Source organism: Dasypus novemcinctus, chromosome 17 (assembly GCF_030445035.2).
Source record: "Dasypus novemcinctus isolate mDasNov1 chromosome 17, mDasNov1.1.hap2, whole genome shotgun sequence".
Taxonomy (NCBI): Eukaryota; Metazoa; Chordata; class Mammalia; order Cingulata; family Dasypodidae; genus Dasypus; species Dasypus novemcinctus.
This window is the reverse complement of record NC_080689.1, coordinates 26,336,836-26,358,792: the sequence shown is the minus strand read 5'-3', so window position 1 is coordinate 26,358,792 and position 21,957 is coordinate 26,336,836. Positions and strand designations below refer to the sequence as shown.

Here is a 21,957-nt window from a genome sequence, read left to right as displayed (position 1 = left end):
ACCCAGGATTTTACTTCCACAGTACAGAAAAAACAACTTGACTTTATGTCAAGTCTCATATCCCTCATTCTGTTTTCTAACTAAAGCTTTCAGACCCATCAAATCTTACTCAGCTTTAACCCCCAAAATTCCTGTTCCATGGACCTTCTGCACTTTCTGTATCCTATCTGGAACAAAGACACAAAGAGTTGAGACACACCAACAAATTAATTTGACTCATAACTTTTACTACCTCCGTATGGCTCTTTCTAAGCTCTCCATCATTTTCCATCTCTGACTGTCACTGCTTTCAAGATCTCTTCTGGAATCAGTGTTGCCTGTAACATGCAAGCTTGTTTTTGGAGCCATCTCCCAAGGCAACTAAGGGCCAAGCAGTGGCCACAGCCACGGCCTGATGCTTTTTCTTTTTCAGGAAGACATCTTCAACATTCTTAACTGTACTAACCCTGCGGGCGTATACGGGGTGTCCTCCAAGTCACGTACAGGACCCCAAGTCTGATTTCCTAGGCCCAAGCAGACTGATAAGGTTAAACACAACCACAAAGAGGAATGGGGTCACCCAGGGATTTTTTTCCCCACATACTTTCCAGTAAAGGGCAAGATTTCCCTCACAGACCTCCCAATGTAAAAGCCATGCCATCCATGGCTCTTACAGTTAGGAGACTCTGAAATATCCTGCTGACCACGCCAACTGTAACACGGGCAGTCAAGCCTGACCAACTACTTTGATATTTGAGAAACCACACAGGAGCCCAGCAACTGTAATGCCTTTATTACTTATTTATACACAGAAACCGGTGGCGACAAGCCGGACGAAGCTCTGTGCCATGCTCCCACACTGCCTAACAGACACAGTCAGCTTTTATAAGGTTACAAACAGTAGGACACAAGGGTTACTAGTTAACAATTACCAGACCTCCTGATTATTATCACAGGTGTTCCCTCCATGCTCACATGTAGTGCCCTGTTTATAAGAGTCAGGTGGCTGGCCAGACCAACCCAGCCTCATTCCAGGACCTGAGGTTCACGGAAAGGGCATTCCGCCTTCATTTACCCTGCAGCATAACAGAACTTTAAAGTTGTGAAGGAGGGACCTTCCCGAAGTTTCTAATTTGTGTCTCCAAGTGTAGTCTGGGCCTGGCAGCACCTCCTTCACCTGGGAGTTTGTTAGAAATGCAAATTCTTGGCCCTACACCAGACCAACTAAATCAAAATCTCTTGGGGGTAGGGCTCAGGAAATCTGTTGTAACAAGTTCTCCAGCTGATTCTGATGCTTGCTAAAGCGGGAGAAATACTGGGATTCAACATCCTGTTATTAGGCAACTCTGCAGGAAAATAATTTAAGCTATGTTATCAAAATGTATTCAATGGCTAGGCTTAAGACACAGTAACTCTGAATATGTTAAAGTAAGTATTCCAAAATGTACCCATTGTCATTTTACAAAAGTTTTGCCAAACGACAGACAACATGGAACTGAGAAATCTTGTGCAGATGGACCAGGAAATATGAGTGGGCTTAGCCAGTAGCAGCCTCAGGGGCTTATCAAGGTCAAAACTGCCTCGTGCAGTCTGCCCTAACCTGTCAGACCAGGCTAGTGCAAAGATCTCCTAGAAGCGATCTCCTAGGGTAAACTTTTTGTAAAGGGCCACATAGTAAATAGAAGCCATACAGTCTCTGTTTCAACAATCCAATTTTGCCATTATAGGATGAAAACACCCACAGACAAAACATAAACCCATGGGTGTGACTTGGTCCCAATAAAACTTCATTTAACAAAGAGGCAACAGGCTGGATTTGACCTGACAGCCTGCAGTTTGCCAAACCCTGTCCTAGAGTCAGAGATTTATGTGATGTGAGAGCCTTGGGGCCACTCTAGATATGACCCAGAAAAGACTCCCAAACTAACAGTCTGAGGTGTCTCTCCGGTCCAGAAACCTCCATAAAGAGTCCCAATTCATAACTGGCTTCCGACAGGATAGGGTCAGGAAGTAAGGCATGGTTCCTGCATTCTCTTCCCTCAGCGAAGCTCTGAACTGGGGAATAAGACTATAGGCAAGCAGCACTGAGCCTGAAACTTGGGCTAAAACCACAAAAGGCAAAAGAAGCTGGGCTAAGTTCAGCAGCAGAACACCTTGACACACCTCCCTTTTTCCTCAAGAGTTATCAGCCGATGTTTACTGTAAAAGCATTGGGTGTTATAAGGCTTATGTGTTGATTTTACTAATAGTGAAAATGAAAAAAGGATATGTTCTGACTCAAAAACTACTTCATCATCAACACCAAAATAAAAGATATAAACATTTTAAAAATACATATGATTAGTGTAATTAATAAGATAAAAAGACTTAACAAGACTATGATTTTACCTTAACATTTTATATTGAATCTAACATGTTGCATTTTTCCAAGTACATTTCTTGCCTAACAAAAATGGAGGAATATCCCCATTATAAGAAAAAACCCTCATGATTCTGACATACCTGTGTCAATTTTATTGCATGAGATGCTATCCTTGCCCCAGGTCAGCTCTTTCCCAAAGAAATTAGCATCCATAATCCATAATCCACACCTTTGATTTTACCAAAACAACAAAGAATCAAAACACATACACACCTTTAAAGTTCTGTAATATGAAGACTTAAATTAAAAACATCTCAGGAAGGAAAAAAAAATAGTCTATTTCAATTAGCTCATTCAAAATTTTTGGCCTCTCACTGTGAAGCTGTAAGATGTCCTTGAATAAGATCCTGAACACGGGACAGAATAATCTCATTAGAACTGCTGCAATTTTCCGGGCCATACGGTGGGTCTATAGTCAGGACCCCAGCCACACAGAGAGTCCTTTGTGAATCTCCCTGTTCAGTAATAGGGATGTGGTTCTTCTCTAGCCATGTCTTTAGGCTGTTCTTTCTTTTTTCCAGATCCTCAAGGCTGTATGCTTTGCAGTCTCCGGTCATGAATAAATGCACCAGCTTCTCTCTCACTCTCTGGTCTCCTTCATTCACAGTTTCAACAGACTGCACGGCATGTCCCATAACTCCAGTCACAGACATGCTGCCATCTTCAAGGAAGTTCACAAGGACAATACTTTGGAAGAAAATAAAGTCAGAACAGATTTGCAAAGAAGCAAACTTAAAAGGCCCATACAACTCTGGGAAGGAAGCAACAAAATGCAAGGCATCATCAACCCCAACAAGAAAACCAATTATCCCAAAAGTCACTACAATTGTGGGGGGGGTGCTCGTTCCCTGTATAACATTAACCCTTCGATTGTCAGATGTTTTCACTTGTTCAACAAGCATTTGCTGAGGGTCCTACACAGTTTCTGAGCTTTTTATTCAGTCTAAAGCAAATCAATGTGGGATGCAAAGATTAAGAGTTATGACTGCCTTAAGTGTGTATATTAGAAAAGAAAAAGGCTACAAATTTAACTTTTAGAGTTAAAAACAACTATTAAATAATAACCCCAAAGCAGACCAAAGAAAATAAGGTGCAAAATTAATGAAATAGGTAACAAGAGTCAACAACCAAATCCAAAAATTGGCTCTTTGAAAAAAGGCATATAAAATTCACAAAACTCAGGGTAGATAGATAACCATAGAGAGAAGGCACATATAAATAATAAATTAAGAAAAATAAATAAATAGGAATAAAGCAGCAAAGATTAAACTTAGAAAATATTAAGGTAAGGGAAGCTGATGTGGCTCAAGCAACTGAGTTCCCGCCTACCACATGGGAGATACCAGGTTTGGTTTCCCGTGCCTCCTGAAGAAGACAAGCTGGAAAAGTGAGCAGATGCAGCAAGCTGACGGAACAAAGAGACACAAAGAGGAAACACAATGAGAGACGTGGCAGAGCAGGGAGCTAAGGTGGAACAAGCAATTGAATAATTCTCTTCCACATGGGAGGTCCCAAGTTCAGTTCCTGGTGCCTCCTAAAGAGAAGAGGAGCAGACAGAGAGAGCACAAAGCAAATGGGCACAGAGAGCAGACACCAAGTGTAAATGAGGGAAGGGGAATAAATACATAAATCTTAAAAAAAAAAAAAAAAAAGGAAAAAGTTATGCTAATAATTGAGAATTTAAACAAAATGGAAAACTTCCTAGAAAATATAAATTTCTGCTATGGACAAAAAAAAATTAGAGAATGTAAATAGTCCTATAATCTTTTTTGAAAAACTGAATGACTAGTTAAAAATCTTTCCATGGAAGACTATAATAAAAGGAGTATGCCTTAAATTTGTTTGATGAAGCTAGTATAACCCTAAGACCAAGAGCAGAGAAGGAGAGGATAAAAAAGGAAAACTATCACCTAATCTCAAGAATACAATGCAAAATATGATGTGGTAAGTACAAGTTACTTCTGTGGTATCCTTCCCCAACACCAATAATCCCAATTTATTTAAGAGAAAACATCACACAAACCCACATTGAAGGACGTTCTACAAAACGCCTCACAGTACTCTTCAAAAGTCTTGAAAAGCAAGAAAAAATAGAAACTGTCACATATTGGAGAATATCTAAAGACATGAGAACTAAATGCAACGTGGGATCCTGGAACAGAAAAAGGTCATAAGTGGAAAAACTGGTTAAATCAAAATAAAGTCTATAGTTTAGTTAATATAATATCTTAGTTTTGGCAAATGTATCATGGTTATGTTAAGATATTATTAACATGGGGGAAGCTGGGTGAAGAGTATAATAGTACTCTCAGTGCTTTCTTTGTCAATTTTCTGTAAATCTAAAATTATTCCAAAATAAAACTGAAATAGTCTTGGAAAAAATGAATCTGATACTAACCAAACCTCTTGATCTAAATAACAGTTTTAAGAAATATGAAGGACAAAAGAATATATTAAACTACACCAAAATAATGCAATGAGCTAAATCTAGAAATTATTTAATTCAACAAGACAAACAACCTAGTTTTTCAATGAATAAATGACAAAACAAAGAGGGAGAGAAGTGCAGATTAAAATACATAAAATATATCAGCCAAATTAATAAACCAATATGAAGAGACAATTTTGAGACAACCAGGAAAACCCGAACTCGGACTGGGAATTATTAATTTTGTTAGATGTTATAATGGTACTATAGTTACCTTAATTAAAAAGTTCTTACCTATTAAGAGATGTATTGAGATATGTATGAACAAAATGATATGATACCTTGCTTTAAAATATCTGGAGGAGAGGTAAGCGTAGTGTATGTTACACTATTCTCTTACATTTGTGGATATTTGAAATTTCCTATTAAAAAAAGAAAAGAAGTGCCCCATTTCTATAAAATTGGCTGATCTGATAGGGTAATCCCAGTTAGCCCAGCATATGGATTAAAAGGAAATGATGTGAAGCCTCTCCTGTTACTTTTAACGGATCTGTAATTGGTGCTGGGGTTTAGTGTACACCCAGGGGACCTGAATCTCTGGACTGACCATGTGATAGCCAGGCCCTGAGCCTCAACAGATTTGCAACTCCTACAATCTGGTTTATTGGACTTATCCCACTCAGCTAACATGGAGGTGAAGAAGGTCAACTACCACACCAGGGAGCCAAGAGTGCCTACAACTGAAAGCAGGAGAATTGCATCCAGCATCCATGTGGAATCTAAGCCCCCTCTAGACCAAGATGTGGAGTGGACACAACCAATCCAAGGTCCACAGGATGGAGGAATAGAGTATGGATTAGAGTGGACTTACTGATATTCTATACATGAACTATTGTGATTAGTAATTGAAGAAAATGTGGCATTGGTGTGGAGAAACTGGCCATGGTGGCTGCTGAGGGTAGGGAGAGGGAGGAAGAGATGTGATGTGGGGGCGTTTTCGGGACTTGGAGTTGTCCTGGGTGGTGCTGCAGGGACAGTTACCGGACATTGTATGTCCTCCCATGGCCCACTGGGTGAGTGTGGGCTATGGTGTGAACCACTGACCATGAGGTGCAGTGGTGCTCAGAGATGTATTCACTAAGTGCAATGAATGTCTCATGATGATGGAGAAGGAGTCGTTATGGGGGGAGAAGTGGGTAAGGGGGGTGGAGGGTATATGGGGACCTCATATTTTTTTAGTGTAACATTAAAAAAATAAATAAATAAATAAATAAATTTTAAAAAAAGGAAATTTGTGGTGTGGACCATTGACCATGAGGTGCAGCGGTGCTCAGAGATGTATTCACTAAGTGCAATGAATGTCTCATGATGATGGAGGAGGTTGTTGTTATGGGGGGAGGAGGGGGGTGGGGGGGTATATGGGGACCTCATATTTTTTTAATGTAACATTAAAAAAATAAAGAAAAAAAAAAGGAAATGCTGGGGGGGATAACAAGCAAGACAGTGGAGTAAGGAGGTCCTAGAATCAGCTCCTTCTACAGGGCAGTTGGTAAACATCTACAGCTATCTGGAGCTAGCTGAAGAACCTGTTTGGGGGCTCCAGGAGACCAGAAGAGCATCCTGCCACATCCTTTAAGAAATGGAAGGAGGAGACTGCCCATCTGCAGAGAAGATTCGTAAGTAGAGTGCTCCATGCCACGTAGGCTGGTGCCCATCCTCCACTGGAGGCACAAGCCAGCCACCTCATGAGCCATTCCGCAGCTGGAATTGAAAGCTCCACTCACCAAAAATGGGGGAGGAAGAGACTGTTGGGCACCAACTTCAGCTACTCATGAGTAAATTCAGAGGGCTAAAGTATAATCCTGAGAACAGCTAAAGTTTGAGCCTATTCAAGTCAGAAAGAGGCCAGTAGCCACCATCTTAACTTCAAGCCTGGCAAGAGGGGAAGCAGGGTGGACAGAAAATCCCAGTGCTGGTGGGGACAGGTTTCTTTCATTCGAGATCGGATTACAGCTCTAGCCTAGGCTCCAGCCCCAACTTTGGCAGGGAGGGAGCTGGGGGGACCTGCTCTGGCCTCTCTAGGAAATTAGCAGCTCGAGCCATAAAGGCCAGTGATTATCCTACTTTGGCAATGCAAAGCTGCCCCAGGAGCTATTCTGTGGTGGAACTGGAAGCTCCATTTCCCAAAAAACATGGGAGGAGATGGCTGGCCATTGATTTTGGCTACTGATTGGGTAGACTCAGTGGGCTAAGGTGTAACCTTAGGAAACAGCTGGGGTGTGAATCTGTCCAAGTTGGAAAAAGGTCGGTGGCCAGCACTTAGACTCCTTCCCCAGCCTGAGAAAAAAGCCAAGACCAAAAATCACAGTGATAACAGGAACCCATTTTTTTCACCCAGATCAGCCCTAGCCTAGGTTTCAGCCCCACCTCTAGCAGGGTGGAGGCTGGCTGACCCTGCACCAGCCTATCCAGGTAACTGCAGGTACCTTTGGCTGGCACAGACTGAATAATCAGAAGTCTACCAGGGCAACTGTGCTCATCTTGGACCCGTACTGCATGGATTGCTTCCCACACCTGCAGCTCCATCCCTGCCCCAGGCAGGGAAGAAAGGGGACATGAAACCTCATCAGTCTCTCTGGGCAACTACAGTCTAGGCCTGGAGAGCTTGGATTATTCCACACAGCTGTGACTCTCTTCCAACCCCTGGCAAAAGAGAAAGCTGGGAGACATGTCACTGGTCCCTGGGGCAATGAGGGAGCTTAAGCCTCCACAACTTACAGCACCAACTACATCCTTGGCTCCTACTGCACAACCAGCAAGGGAGAAAGGGCAGGAAGTTCTAAACTAAAGAGAAAAAATGCACCCAAAATAAATACTCTAGTAAGCCAGATGCCAAGAAAACAACAAAAAATGACAATCCACACCAAGAAACAGGAAGCTACGGCCCAGTTAAAGGAATAAGATAAGTCTCCAGATGACATAAAGGAGTTGAGACAACAAAACAGCTCCTTAAAAACTCAACGAGATGGCTAAAGAGATTAAGGATATTAAGAAGACACTGGATGTGCACAAAGAAGAATTTGAAAGCATACATAGAAAAAGATCTTATGGAAATGAAAGGCACAATAAATGAAATTTTAAAAAAACACTGGGGGAGGTGGACTTGGCTCAATGGATAGAGCATCCACCTACCACATGAGAGGTCCAGGGTTCAAATTTGGGGCCTCCTGACCCGAGTGGTAAGCTGGCCCACGTTCAGTACTGATGCACACAAGGAGTGCTATGCCACGCAGGGGTGTCTCCCGCATAGGGGAGCCCCACACTCAAGGAATGCACCCTGTAAGGAGAGCTGCCCCGTGCAAGAAAAGCGCACCCTGCCCAGGAATGGCGCCGCACACAAACAAAGCTGATGCAGCAAGATGACACAAGAAGAGACACACATTTCCAGTGCCATTGACAAAAAAGCAAGCAGACGTAGAAGAACACACAGTGAATGGACACAGAGAGCAGACAACTGGGGGGGGGGAAGGGAGAGAAATAAATTTTAAAAATAAATCTTAAAAAACACAAAAAATTGGAATCATATAATAGCAGATTTGTGGAGGCAGAAGAAAGGATTGGTGAGCTTGAAGAAATGGCCTCTGAAAGTGAACATACAAAAGAACAGATGAAGAAAAGAATGGAAAAAGTTGAACAAGGTCTCAGGGAATTTAAAGACAGCAAAAGATGTGCAAACATACATGTCATGGGTGTCCAGAAGGAGAAGAGAAAGGAAAAGGGGCATAAGGAATACTTAAAGAAGTAATGGTAGAAAATTTCCCAACCCTATCGAAGAACATAGATATCCATGTCCAAGAAGCACAATGTACTCACATCCAAAAAAATCCGAAGAGACAAACTCCCAAATGCATACTAATTAAAATGTAGAATGCCAAAGACAAAGAGAAAATTCTGAGAACAGCAAGAAAAAAGCAATGCATAACATATAAGGGATGCCCAATAAGATTAAGTGCTGAATTCTCACCAGAAACCATGGAGGCAAGAAGACAGTAGTCTGATATATTTAAGATACTACAAGAGAAAAACTTCCAGCCAAGAATCTTATATATAGCAAGACTGTCTTTCAAAAATGAGGGCAAGATTAGAATATTCACAGATAAACAGAAACTGAGAGAATTTCTAACCAAGACCAGATTTTCAGGAAATGGTAAAGGGTGTGCCAGAGCCTGAAAAGAAAAGATAGGAGAGAAAGGCCTGGAAGAGAGTACAGAAATGAAGATTATATCAATAAAAGCAACCAAAAGTGTCAAAAGAGTAGGGAAAATGAAAGATGACAGATAAAACTCAAATAGGAATAAACTTAACCAACAATGTAAAGCACTTGTACTCAGAAAACTGCAACTCAATATCAAAAGAAACAAAAAAAGGCCTAAATAACTGAAAGAACATTCCATGTTCATGGATTCGAAGACTAAATATCATAGAGACGTCAACTGTACTCAAATTGATATATAGATTCAATGCAATCACAATAGAAATTCCACTGGCATTTTTTTTTTTAATTGAAAACACAATTATCAAATTTATTTGAAAGGGTAAACGGTCCTGAATAGCCAGAAACATCTTAAAAAGGAAAAGTGGACTCTCATCTCCAGACTTTAAATTATATTACCTAGCTACAGTAAAAACAGCATGATACTGGCATAAAGACAGACACATAGACTAATGGAACCAAATTTATGGTTCAGAAACAGACCCTCACATGTATGGTCAAGTGGTTTTTGACTAGCCTGTCAAACACACACAGCTCGGGCAGAACAGTCCATTCAACAAATGGTGCTTGAAAGAAATGGATATCCATGGCCAAAAGAAGGAAAGAGGACCCATATCTCACACCTTATTCAAAAATTAACTCAAAATGGATCAAAAATCTAAATATAAAAGCAAGAACCATAAAGCTTCTAGAAGAAATCGTAGGAAAATATCTTCAAGACCTGGTGGTAGGTGGTGGATTCTTAAAGGAGGTAAGAGGATGACTGAGATGGACTACTGATGTTTAATGTATGGAGAAGTTTTAATTAGCTTTACTGTTAGTGTGGAAATGTATAGAATAGATGGTAACACATAGTGAGTAACAGCTAGTTTATAAATGGGATGTGGCTGAAAATGATAGTCTATGTATGTAAATGCCAATTGACAATGCTAGAGAATAATCTAGGAACTGAACAGCACAGTAAACCAAGAGGTGGATGAGAATTGTGGTTGATGGTACAGATGCAAGAGTGTCCTTTGTGAGCTAGAGCAAATGTATATCACTACTGCAGGGTATGGGAATGTGGAGAAGTATGGGAAAAATACAACTGGAGTGACCTATGGACTGTGGTTAGCAGTGATAATGTAATATCACTATGCCAAAAATTTACTGTGTTGATAATGGGGCAGTATGGAGAATGTGTGCCAAATGTATACTATGGACATGGTAACAATCAGATGATATTATTTTATCTGTCACCAATGTTCCACCAGTGTGGTGTGTTGGTAGATGGATATTGTTTTGGAAATTCTGCACATGTGCATGATGATTGTTTTATAAGCTTACAACTTCTGTCATAAAAAACATATTTAAGAAATAGTAGAGAAGCAGATGTCGCTCAAATGATAGAGCGTCCGCCTACCATATAGGAGGTCCAGGGTTTGAACCCAGGGCCTCCTGGCCCGTGTGGTGAGCTGGCCCATACACAGTGCTGCCATGAGCAAGGAGTGCCATTCCACGCAGGGGGGGTCCCCCACGTAGGAGTACCCCACACGCAAGAAGTGCGCCCCGAAGGAGAGCTGCCCTGAGCAAAAAGTGCAGCCCACCCAGGAGTGGCACCACACACACAGAGAGCTGATGCAGCAAGATGACACAACAAAAAGAGACAAAGATTCCCATACTGCCTGACGAGAATGCAAGGGGACACAGAACACACAGTGAATGGACACGAGAGCAGACAATGGGGATGGAGGGAAGGGAAGATAAATAAATAAATAAATCTTAAAAAATAATAATAATAAAAGGTTGGTTTGGGGGAAAAATACACCAAACGTAAGATAAGGACTATAATTAGTAGTAAGATTTTGACAACATTCTTTCATAATCTATTAACAAATGTCTCATGACAATGTGAGGTGTTGGTGGAGGGTTGATGAATGGGACCCCTGTATAATGTTATGCACGTTTGCTTTGAAAGTCCATAACTTTTACTATGCACTTATTATTTATGTATGTTCTTATATAAATGATATAAAGATAATAATAATAAGGTTGGGGGAAAATACTTTGGTTAGTAGTACTATTTTGACAATGCTCTTTAATCATTAGTTTAAAATGTTTAGGGAAACGGACTTTGGCCCAGTGGTTAGGGCGTCCGTCTACCATATGGGAGGTCCGCGGTTCAAACCCCGGGCCTCCTTGACCCGTGCGGAGCTGGCCGTGTGCAGTGCTGATGCGCGCAAGGAGTGCCGTGCTACGCAAGGGTGTCCCCCGCGTGGGGGAGCCCCACGCGCAAGGAGTGCGCCCGTGAGGAAAGCCGCCCAGCGTGAAAAGAAAGAGCAGCCTGCCCAGGAATGGCACCGCCCACACTTCCCGTGCCGCTGACGACAACAGAAGTGGACAAAGAAACAAGACGCAGCAAATAGACACCAAGAACAGACAACCAGGGGAGGGGGGGAAATTAAATAAATAAATAAATCTTTAAAAAAAAAAAAAGTTTAACAACAATGCAAGGTATTTGTGGTAGGGTGAGTTATTAGAGTCCTGTATGATGCTATGTATGTTTGTTTTATAGATCCATAATTATTACTATACACTTGTTTATATATATTTATATGTGAGCAATATACTTCAATAAATTTTTTTAAAAAAAGGAAAAGATGGGAATAGGATGTGGCTCAAGTAATTGAGCTTCCACCTACCACATGGGAGGCCCCAGGTTTGGTTCCTGGTGCCTCCTGGAGAAGACAAGCAAGACAGCAAGCTGGCAAGACAGGTTGGTGCAGGCGCGCTGACACAACAAGATGACACACAGGGAGACGCAAAGAAGAAACACAATGAGAGAGACAACAAAGCAGGGAGTATTGGTGGCTCAAGCTCTTGAGTGCCACTCTCTCACACGGGAGGTCCCAGGTTTGGTTCCCAGTGCCTAAAGAGAGGATAAGCAGACAATGAGCACAAACAATGGGGGGTAGGGGAGGGGGATAAATAAAATAAATCTTAAAAAAAAATAAAAAGGAAATGAGGGAGCAGATGTAGCTCGGGCTGTTCAGCACCTGCTTCCCCCATATGAGGGGGTACCTCCTAAAAATAACAACAAACAAATGAAAAAAAAACAACACAAAGGAGCCTATGTAGCTCAGTGGTTGAAGGCTGACTTCCCACACAAAACGTCTAAGGTTCAATCCCTGGCCCCAGTACCTCAAAAAAAAAAAAAGGTGAATGATGAATGCACACTATGTGATTATACCAAGCACCACTGATTGTATACTTTGGATGAACTGTATGCTTTATTAACATGTACCAATAAAATTGATGTGTTTAAAAAGGAAATGAAATTCTTAGATGAGAATTAGCTTATCTGCTTTCTAAATTTTGATATAGCATATAGGCATCACAAAAGGGTGTCAACAATTTCAGGAAGGAAGTCGCATACTCACTTGGCAGAGACTGGGTCTGTAGCTAAAACCCATCCTTTATACTCATTTTTCTCACTGGCTGTCACTCTGACTTCTTTGTAAGTGTAATCTTGCCATTCTAGGGGGCTTTTCTTCATCCATTCACTCATGGGTACCAGCTGTGTAGATCTAAAAAACCACTAGTTCCAGTTAATATATATGTTCCACCCAAATAGATGTCTTACCAATTATCTCCCTCCTAGAGGCAGAGAATCGTCTGATTTGCCTCAAATTCTTAAGTAGTTAATACAACTGTTTCAATGTATGTTTAAGAAACTGCTATGGTTAGGGGGAAATAACACATTCGTAAAAACTGCGTGAAATTTTCTCAAAATAGATCTGGAAAAATAAAAGTTAATATTTGCAATCCAGCCTGGATGCTAAAGGGACACCAAATCGCCACAGGAGACGTCTGGGGTAACTCATCTGCATCGAATCTACGCCCCCAATTCCATTTCAAACGTCATTCAGGTCTGCAGAAGATGCCCAACACTACTTTCCCTCAACCAGATTACTTCACACTACATTTAGCCAAAAGAGGGGCAAAGAACAACTCTGATGCCCACCCACTCACTCGCTCTCAGGTCATGGGTCTCGGTTAGACCTCGCCATGGAGACCCCCCCCCCGGATTTGTTACAATTTTTTCTTAAAATGTGTTTGGAGGATGTAAAAAGGGGGAGGGAGCTGCTTAGTAAGACTATAGAGCTCCAGACTACCTGGCCTATCCTACAGTCGTACCATTTAAAGCTCTACTTAAAATTATTGGTATTTAATATTTAATTCTAACAAACGAGAAAAAATACCGTTTAATAACCTTTGCAGCACCAGGTAATCAGCAACCACGCCGCCAAGAAATCCCTTAAGCGAAGCCCGCGCGAGACCAACATGCTTTGCGTCGATCGTCACTTCCTTCCCCCAGAATCCTCTGTTTTGTAGTCCTCGGTTCGTGTCGCTCCCTAGACTGCTGAGACCTAGAGCCCGGCGACATAATGGCGGAGAGTACGGCGCGTGCTGGGGCTGAGATTTTGTTTAAAAAATCATCATGTTTGCTAGCGCCGTTACGGTTCACTGTTACGACAAACTTTTTGTTCATTGAAGAGGAAAAGGCTCGTGTCAGCTTCTCATTCATAGTAGACGTGAAAATGCACCTTTGCCAGGAAATCAAAACACATAGACCCTCTAGGTACAAATCTGAATTCCTAAAGCTCTAGAAATGCGAAGTGAAAATACGTTGGAGGTATTTCTTGTTTGGCCTATATAGGGCGGTTGAGATTCCTGCTCCTGAACCATTAAAAATTCCAACAGCCTACTTTACAGAATTAGAAAAGGCAATTACCAAATTTATTTGGAAAGGAAATTACACCCAAACAGCCAAAAGACTTCTAAGAAATAAGAAAGGCATGGGAGGAATTTCACTACCTAATCATGAAACATAGTAGAAAGCTACAATGGTCAAAACAACATGGTACTGGCATAACCAAATACTACTAGAAGAACCATACTATTACTAGAAGAAAATGTAGGGAAACATCCTAAAGACCTTGTGGTAGATGGTGGTTTCTTGGGCCTTACACTCAAAGAACATACAACAAAAGAAAAAATAGATAAATGGATCTCCTCAAAACTAAACACTTTTGCACCTTAGGGAATTTTGTCAAAAGGGTGAAAAGGCAGCCGACATAATGGGAGAAAATATTTGGAGATCACATAAGGGTAATATCACCGATAAGGGTAATATCCATAATATTTAAAGAGATGTAACAACTCAACAATAAAAAGACAAATGACCCAATTTAAAAATGGGTGAAAAACTTAAATAGACATTTGTCCAAAGAAGAAATATAAATGGCAAAAAAAAAAAAAAAGAAAAAATGCTCGACATCACTAATGATTAGGGAAATGCAAATCAAAACTACAATGAGATATTTCACACCTATCAAAATGGCCACTATTAAAAAGACAGAAAAAAACAAGTGTTGGAGAGGATGTGGAGAGATAGGAACACTTAGTCATTGTTGGTGGGAATGTAGAATGGTATAGCCACTGTGGAGGACTGTTTGGCAATTCCTAAAGAAGTTGAATATAGATTTGCTATGTGACCCTGCAAGGCTGCTACTGGGTATATACCCAGAAAAACTGAAAGCAATGACACAAATAGACACCTGCACACCTATGTTCATAGTGGCGTTATTCACGATTGCCAAAAGTTGGAAACAACCCAGGGGTCCATCAACCGATGAATGGATAAAAAATACTGTGCTGTTTTCACATGATGGAATATAATGCAGCTATAAGAAGAAATTAAGTTGCAAAGCATGTGACAACATGGATGAACCTGGAGGACATTGTAAAGCAAGTCAGACATAAAAGGACAAATACTGCATGATTGCATTACTTACTATGACCTAAATATATTGTGTAACATATTATATGATTCAATTTATATAAAATGTAAATATAAATCAATTTATAACAATTAAAAAAAAATTCCTGCACCTTTGGGATGTGCCCTGGTAGTATAGTCCTGGGAAAGGTTGCAGAAGGTGGAAAGAAATGACCCCAGATAAGAGCTGCATTTCACCCAGCAAACCACTCACTAAAACCCCACCAGTGGAAAATTGTAAAAGACTCCTTTCCACCACAGATTTCTGTCACACACTTAGTTGGTTTCTAGCATACTTTGTAACTTTTTGGGGCCTGGTTATCCAGAAAAATGGTATAAGGTGGTAAATGTTGGATTCCTGTGAATGTGAACACCAAAAGGGAATTTACAACAATTGAATGAAGATACCATAGTGCAGAAAACATATTAAAAATTAATCAGTTTTTCCTTTACTACCCGAGACTTGGGTTCCATATAATTCTTAAAGTAAATTCTTATTGTCATCATTTCAAACAGTCTTTCCCTGCCCTTCACTCATTAAATGACTGGCTGATTGCTTTAATGTGACTCTGTATATTAGATTAGATATTGATAGTAAAAACCATCCCTACATTTATATAGAACTAAGAATAGGGTTAACCATTTTTATTTTTTCCCTGGACATGTCTTGGAATAAAATAAGGATGTTCATCACTGAGTTACTCCAGTTACTGTTCCTAAAGACTACTGTAGTGGTCTAGAGAGGAAGTGATGAAGTATAGTCTAAGGTGATAAAAGTGGCAATGAAAAAAAAAGTGGATTTAACAGATATTTCAAAGGCGGAATCAGCAGGATTTAACGATTGATTGGGTTGGTACAACTTTGACAACTCCAGGCCTGTAAAAGAAATTCTTCATCCACAATTCTTCCCCTTCCTTTTCATTTTTTTCAGGCTCTCAGGCCTCCAAACAGTTATTAACGTTCAATTAGATAAAATCACCTGCCCGACCTGCCGACCAGGCTTAGCAGAACTAGGGTTTCATTGCCTTAAATTATTTTGAACCAATGACGCTTATTCCCTTAAAAAGACGGCCAGTTCTTCGTGTGAACTATCGAATTTGTGGACAGATATATAATGGGCCCGTAGTGGCGTAATGCCCGCGGACTCCTGCAAGTTCCCCGAAGTTCTCAGAGCGCTGCTTTGCCTTTTGATTTGGACTTGCGAAGCTCGATAAAGACCGGCCCTTGTGGATAAGCACAAAGTCCAACGACAAAGAGTGGACAGAATTTGTGAAGGGATCCGCCCCCAGGTCGTGAACCGCAGGGACTGCACCGTGAGGTGCCGATCCTCAAGGACCTGGCCTCCGTGGCCCTCCGTGATGCACAGTCCACACCGGAGATCGTGAGAAGGTTTTAAACCCAGCGATCGGCGCCAATTACCGCACCCTCACCCTCACCTTCACCAGGGAAGACCGAGAGAAGTTCAAGGCCTCCAGAGTGGTCGTGCGGATAGGCAGCAGCTACGGCAAGTGTTGACAACATCTAGGCTGCTGGCGAGCTTCCTTTTGCCTGTGCAACATCCCACCAGCAGCAGTGCAAGAGACTGCAGATTCCGCCATGTGCCACATCCTCAGCCTTTACCAGCGGATCATGCGGCAGTACCAGGCCCTGCGGGAAGGCTGGCGGGTTCAGTGTCTAGCAGATCCACGAGATGGCCTCGGGCGCGGCAAGCATCCGTGGGGAGACGTTGGCCTCGTTGGCTTTGGTGGCACGGGGCGGGTGGATGCTGTTCCGAGCGGAAATCTTTGGATTTAGCGTCCTGTTTTATGACCTGTACTTGAGGATGGTATAGAGCAGTTCCTGGGCGTGCAGAGGAGCTACACGCTGCAGGTCTTGCTGAATCGGAGCGACTGCATCTCCTTGCACCGCAATCTCAATGAACATAACCACCACCTCGTCAGTGACTTTACTATCAAGATGAGGCAAGGAGCGTTCCTGGTGAATAGGGCCCGCCGTGGACTGGTGGATGAGAAAGCCTTAGCCCAAGTCCTCAAGGAAGGAAGGATCCGAGAGGTGTGCACGAATCAGAGCCTTTTAGTTTTGCTCAGGACCCATTGAAAGATGCAACAAATCTAATCTGTACTCCCTACACGGCTTGGTATAGTGAGCAAGCATCATTAGAGATCAGGAAGGCAGCTGCTACTGAGATCCACTGAGCAATCTACAGGTTGCATCCCAGGAAGCTTAAGAAACTGTGTGAACAAGGAATTTTTTGTTATCCAACAGCTCCTTGGTCAGTAATAGATGAGCAAGCAATTCATCCAGAGCTCTATGGCACCACATACAGCACCCTCCAGGCATCATGTGCATGGCTCCGGCAGGCCCTCCTGTGGCCATGGATGGATAATCCCCACAAGAATCCTGGTGACCTACAACCTCCCAACGGTGACACAATCTTCCCACGCTCCTTCTCCCAAACAGCCCACAAAACATTGGGACCATCGAGAGCACCCCAAGGGGCAATAGCAGAGAAGGTGGAAAGGTTACTCTTTCAGATAAATTCTGGGACCAAGAGACAGTGAAAAGTTCAAGTACTAAGAGAAAAGAAATGGTGTTTATGTGTGATGAATCTGGACTCAGATGGGATCTCCCTTCATAAGACTTTCATGCTAATGTGCCGGAGGTGCAGTTAACGTTGGGGTTTAAGATATATTTAGGGGATTTGAATCTCTGGACTGACAATGTGATAGCCAGATCCTGAGCCTCAACAGACTCCAGCACCTACAATCTGATTTATTGGACTTACCACACTCAGCTAAGATGGAGTTGAAGAAGGACAACCACCACACCATGGAGCCTAGAGTGATTACAACTGAAAATGGGAGGATGGCAGCCAGCATCCATGTGGAATCTGAGCCTCCTCTTGACATAGAGGTGCAATGGACACAACCAATCCAATGTCCACATAGAAGAGGTGGCATTAGATTGGGAAAAGTGGACATGGTGGACGATGGGTATGGGGAAGGGCAGGAAGAGATGAGAGGTGGGGGCGTATTTGGGACGTGGAGCTGCCCTGGATGGCGCCTCGGGGGTGATCACCGGACATCGTGGATCCTCACAGGGCCCACTGGATGGAATGGAGGAGAGTATGGGCCATGATGTGGACCATTGTTTATGAGGTGCAGAGGTGCCCAAAGATGTACTTACCAAATCCAATGGATGTGTCATGATGATGGGAACGAGTGTTGTTGGGGGGGGAGAGGGGGGGTGGGGGGTTGGGGTTGAATGGGACCTCACATATATATTTTTAATGTAATATTATTACAAAGTCAATAAAAAAAAATAAAAAATAAATAAAAAAAAAAAAAAGAGAAAAGAAATTTGACAGTCTTTTTTTTTTTTTTTTAAGATTTCTCTCCCCTTCTCCCCACCCCCCCTTGTCTGCTCTCTGTGTCCATTCGCTGTGTGTTCTACTTCGGCTTGCATTATCCACTTGCATTATCCAGCGGCACTGGGAAACTATCTTTTTTTTTGTTATTGTGTCATCTTGCTGCATCAGCTCTCCATGTGTGCAGCACCACTCCTGGGTGGGCTGCGCTTTTTTCACGCACAGGGTGGCTCTCCTTGTGGGGTGCACTCCTTGCACATGGGGCACCCCTACGTGGGGGCGCCCCTGCATGTCACAGCACTTGAGTGGCACAGCACTGTGTGTGTGCGGGAACACTGCGCATGGGCCAGCTCACCACACAGGTCAGGAGGCCCTGGGGATCGAATCCTGGACCCTCCTTATGGTAGATGGATGCTCTATCAGTTGAGCCACATCCTCTTGCCTTGACAGTCTTTTTTAACTGATTCTGGACATGATGCATCATTGATGTTGTAGTGTTAAAACTACAAAAGAGCTAGACGCCAAGGTTTGGGAAAACTGAAATCATCTGCTTCCGAAGTGCTGAAAGATTAGATGTGATTTAACGACCAACTTCTGTTATTGTGTATTAAGTTTTCCTGTGAATGACTGTATTTTTTTTTCCTTTATCAGTCCCTTGGACGCAGCAGGTCCTGAGCACTTGCTCTGGAATGTTGCGTCAAGAATTCCAAACATGGAAATGAAAAATAGAGTCATCCTATGACTCTAGCACCTTATGTCCATGGGGGCTGGTTACTTCTTTAGGGAAGATTTTAGGAAGATTAAGTTACTACAAAATGGGGGAGAAAACTGATTGCCTGTGTTAGACCACTGCAAGCAGTGGATGGAAGACAGTACAGTTCCTGTACAGGGAAGTGCTTTTCTCACATCTGAACTGTGTATGGAGCAGGCACATTGATTGGAGTTGAGTAATACCCTCTGATGAAAAAAAAGTACTAAGTTGCACAAGCTGTTTGTGCTCAAATATATTTTCTCAGTTTCAGATTCTCAGCTAGTCTATTGAGTAGAAAGTCTTGAACTTAAAAGTGTTCAAGAATAATAATGTTGCATTTCCTTATGTCTTAGAAAACACTTTTTTTGTTAATTTGTCAGATTGTCTGAACAAACCCACTTTTTTTGACAGTCTTTTCTTCATGTGATATTTTATACAAGGTGTGTTATTAAATTTGTATTAACTAGTTACATGCTATATTCACAGTCTTTTGTGAATCAACACTTTTTTAATAGGATAGCCTATTGCGGACCTTTGTATAGGTACATTCCTGTTTGTTTTGTGTGTGTGACCAAAAAATAATTTTAAAACTCTCCCAAATAGAAAAATAATGGCTATCAGATGCATGTTTTGTTTTAGTGTTAAAATTACTTTATTTATTGTAAAGGTGGACATTTAGCATTCAGTGTAATTATCAATAAAAATTTTTAAAAATTAGATCAGAAAAGGTTTATATGGAATAAGAAGTGCTTCAGAAGCATGTTACTTGACAAGAAATTCAGTAGTGGATGATGGACGGTGGTTAACAGGACAAATATGAGAACTTTTTCTCTTCAATGAAAATAAATATTTAATACTAATATAGGGTGTAAATAATTGAGTGGGTTGAGGTAAAAATATACCAAATGTAAGATATGGACTATAGTTAGTAGTAGTAATATTTTGATGATGCTCTTGCATAGTTTATAACCAATATTTTCCAACAATGCAAAGTGTTGGTGGTGGGGAGATGTATGGAGCCTTGTATGATGATATGCATGTTTGTTCTGTAAATTTACACATTTTACTACACATTTATTGTTCATGTATGTTCATACATAAATGATATACTTAAATAAAATTTTATTTTTAAAAAAACATGTTATATGTATTTATGGTATAGGGAGGCAACTTCCTCCAAGCTCCTATAAACTGACATTAAAAGTTAAACAAAATGGGAAGCAGGTGTGGCTCACGTGATTGGGTGTCTGTACCACATGGGAGCTCCCAGGTTTCGTTCCCAGTGCCTCCTGGAGAAGGTGAGCTGGCATGGCAGGCACGCGTGACAAGCTGATGCAACAAGATGACACAACAAAAGAGACACAAAGAGGAAAGAAAATAAGAGACACAGCAAACCAGGTTGCTGAGGTGGCTCAGATGATTGAGCACCTCTTTTCCACATGGGAGGTCCCGGGTTCGGTTTCCGGTGCTTCCTAAAGAGAAGACAAGCAGACAGAGAGCACACAGCAAAAGGACACAGAGAACAGACAGCAACTACAAACAATGGAGGGGGGATAAATAAATACAATAAAATATTTTTTAAAAAGTTAAAATGGATGTAATTAAATCTGTAATTAATTTGCACAAAGAGACCATCTATAATCCAGGTGACCAAAAAAGTATGGGAACAATTGAAATTCCAAACTAGGTAACCTGATTGTATTTTCTGAGATGCAGGACTGGAACAGGATTGTATTTAGTAAAAGAAAATTTTAAAATATTGTATTCTACTTGACCATTCAGTTACCCAGGTTTGGCAGCAGAAGACATAGAATAAGAAAGGTCAGAAAGCAATAGGTTGTGGGTGTTTGTTCAGACACCCTGAATCTAGGAGGCAGGGACTTTGTGAGGATGTGTGTATACTGTGGAAATGCAGGATTCATCAGATCTCATTCTGGTCTGTAATAAATATTTCTAAAACTATCTGCCTCCCTTGTGACCCCTTCACTAGTTTTCCACATATACTATTTAAGGGAAGAGATGGTGCTCTGGAGGAAAATATAGGCACTTTCTAGTAAATACAAAGGAATAGACCAGAAGTCACAAACTAGGTTGTGTACATGGGTTTGTGTACATTGGTACCTGCCTCCATGAAAAAAAATGTATTTTTAAAATTTGAAGTTTTAGATAGGCTTTCTCTTCTTCATAACTAATTTTCTATCACTCATTATTTTATACCTGGCTGCTTCAGATATTTGTATTACCTGCCTGATCCCTATAGGAATTCAACTTTGGAAACTCTGTAATAGTCCAACTATAAATAAATATACCTCCATCTCTTATATGATTGGTGAGACTCCATCTCAATATGCCTAGTCAACTCTTGTCTCAGAACTGGGACTGTGGGCAGTGGCTTCAACAAGGCATGCCGTTCTCCAGATGTCTTGTGAGATCTTCAGTCTCCTCCAGGTGTTACCTTGACCTCATTGTTGTTTTGCCCCCTTTGATACCATTATGTACTTTATTGTTATTTATATATGTATTGTAGGTTGGTTCATTTTACAACTCTTTCCCACAACCTCCTAATGAGGTGAGAAAGCTAGATCTCAATTTTCAGCTTCCCTTACAGATAGGGTTGTTCCAATGAATACTTCTGGCCAATGTGATATGTGGAAGTCTCTAGGAAGGCTGTCACTTCCAAAATAAACAGGGAAAGCCTCCTAGAAAGGAGAAAGCCTTTTTTGTACCTTTACCATTCTTTCTCCTACCTGCCTGGCTTGTATATAAGACCTGGAAGTGAGGGAATCTCTTTCTACCATGAGGAGAAATGCATGAGAAGAAGGCCTACCTGCTCAGGATAAGGGAGAAGATTTAAAAAAAGATTTTTAAAAAAGCATACCAGCCCTGGACTACCTATCTTCAGATTTATTTATTTTT

The 21,957-nt window shown here is 41.4% G+C and overlaps 1 protein-coding gene and 1 pseudogene across 2 annotated transcripts; one reads left to right on the top strand and one right to left on the bottom strand.

The window, feature by feature from the left end:
- Positions 1-757: 757 nt before the first annotated feature.
- On the bottom strand, positions 758-13,453 carry GEMIN6 (gem nuclear organelle associated protein 6). 2 transcript variants are annotated; one of them, XM_004466008.4, is made up of 3 exons: positions 13,355-13,453; positions 12,522-12,668; positions 758-3,088 (listed from the first exon to the last, which is right to left on the bottom strand). In XM_004466008.4, the coding sequence occupies exons 2-3, from the start codon at positions 12,647-12,649 to the stop codon at positions 2,713-2,715; spliced, it is 504 nt and encodes a 167-aa protein (XP_004466065.1). In that variant the 5' UTR covers positions 12,650-12,668; positions 13,355-13,453; the 3' UTR covers positions 758-2,712. The 2 variants fall into 2 exon arrangements, with proteins under 2 accessions (XP_004466065.1, XP_012383556.1); XM_012528102.4 differs by having other exon boundaries at positions 13,344-13,426.
- A 2,514-nt stretch (positions 13,454-15,967) lies between these two features.
- On the top strand, positions 15,968-18,096 carry LOC101412543 (C-terminal-binding protein 2 pseudogene; annotated as a pseudogene).
- The last annotated feature ends 3,861 nt before the right edge of the window (positions 18,097-21,957 follow it).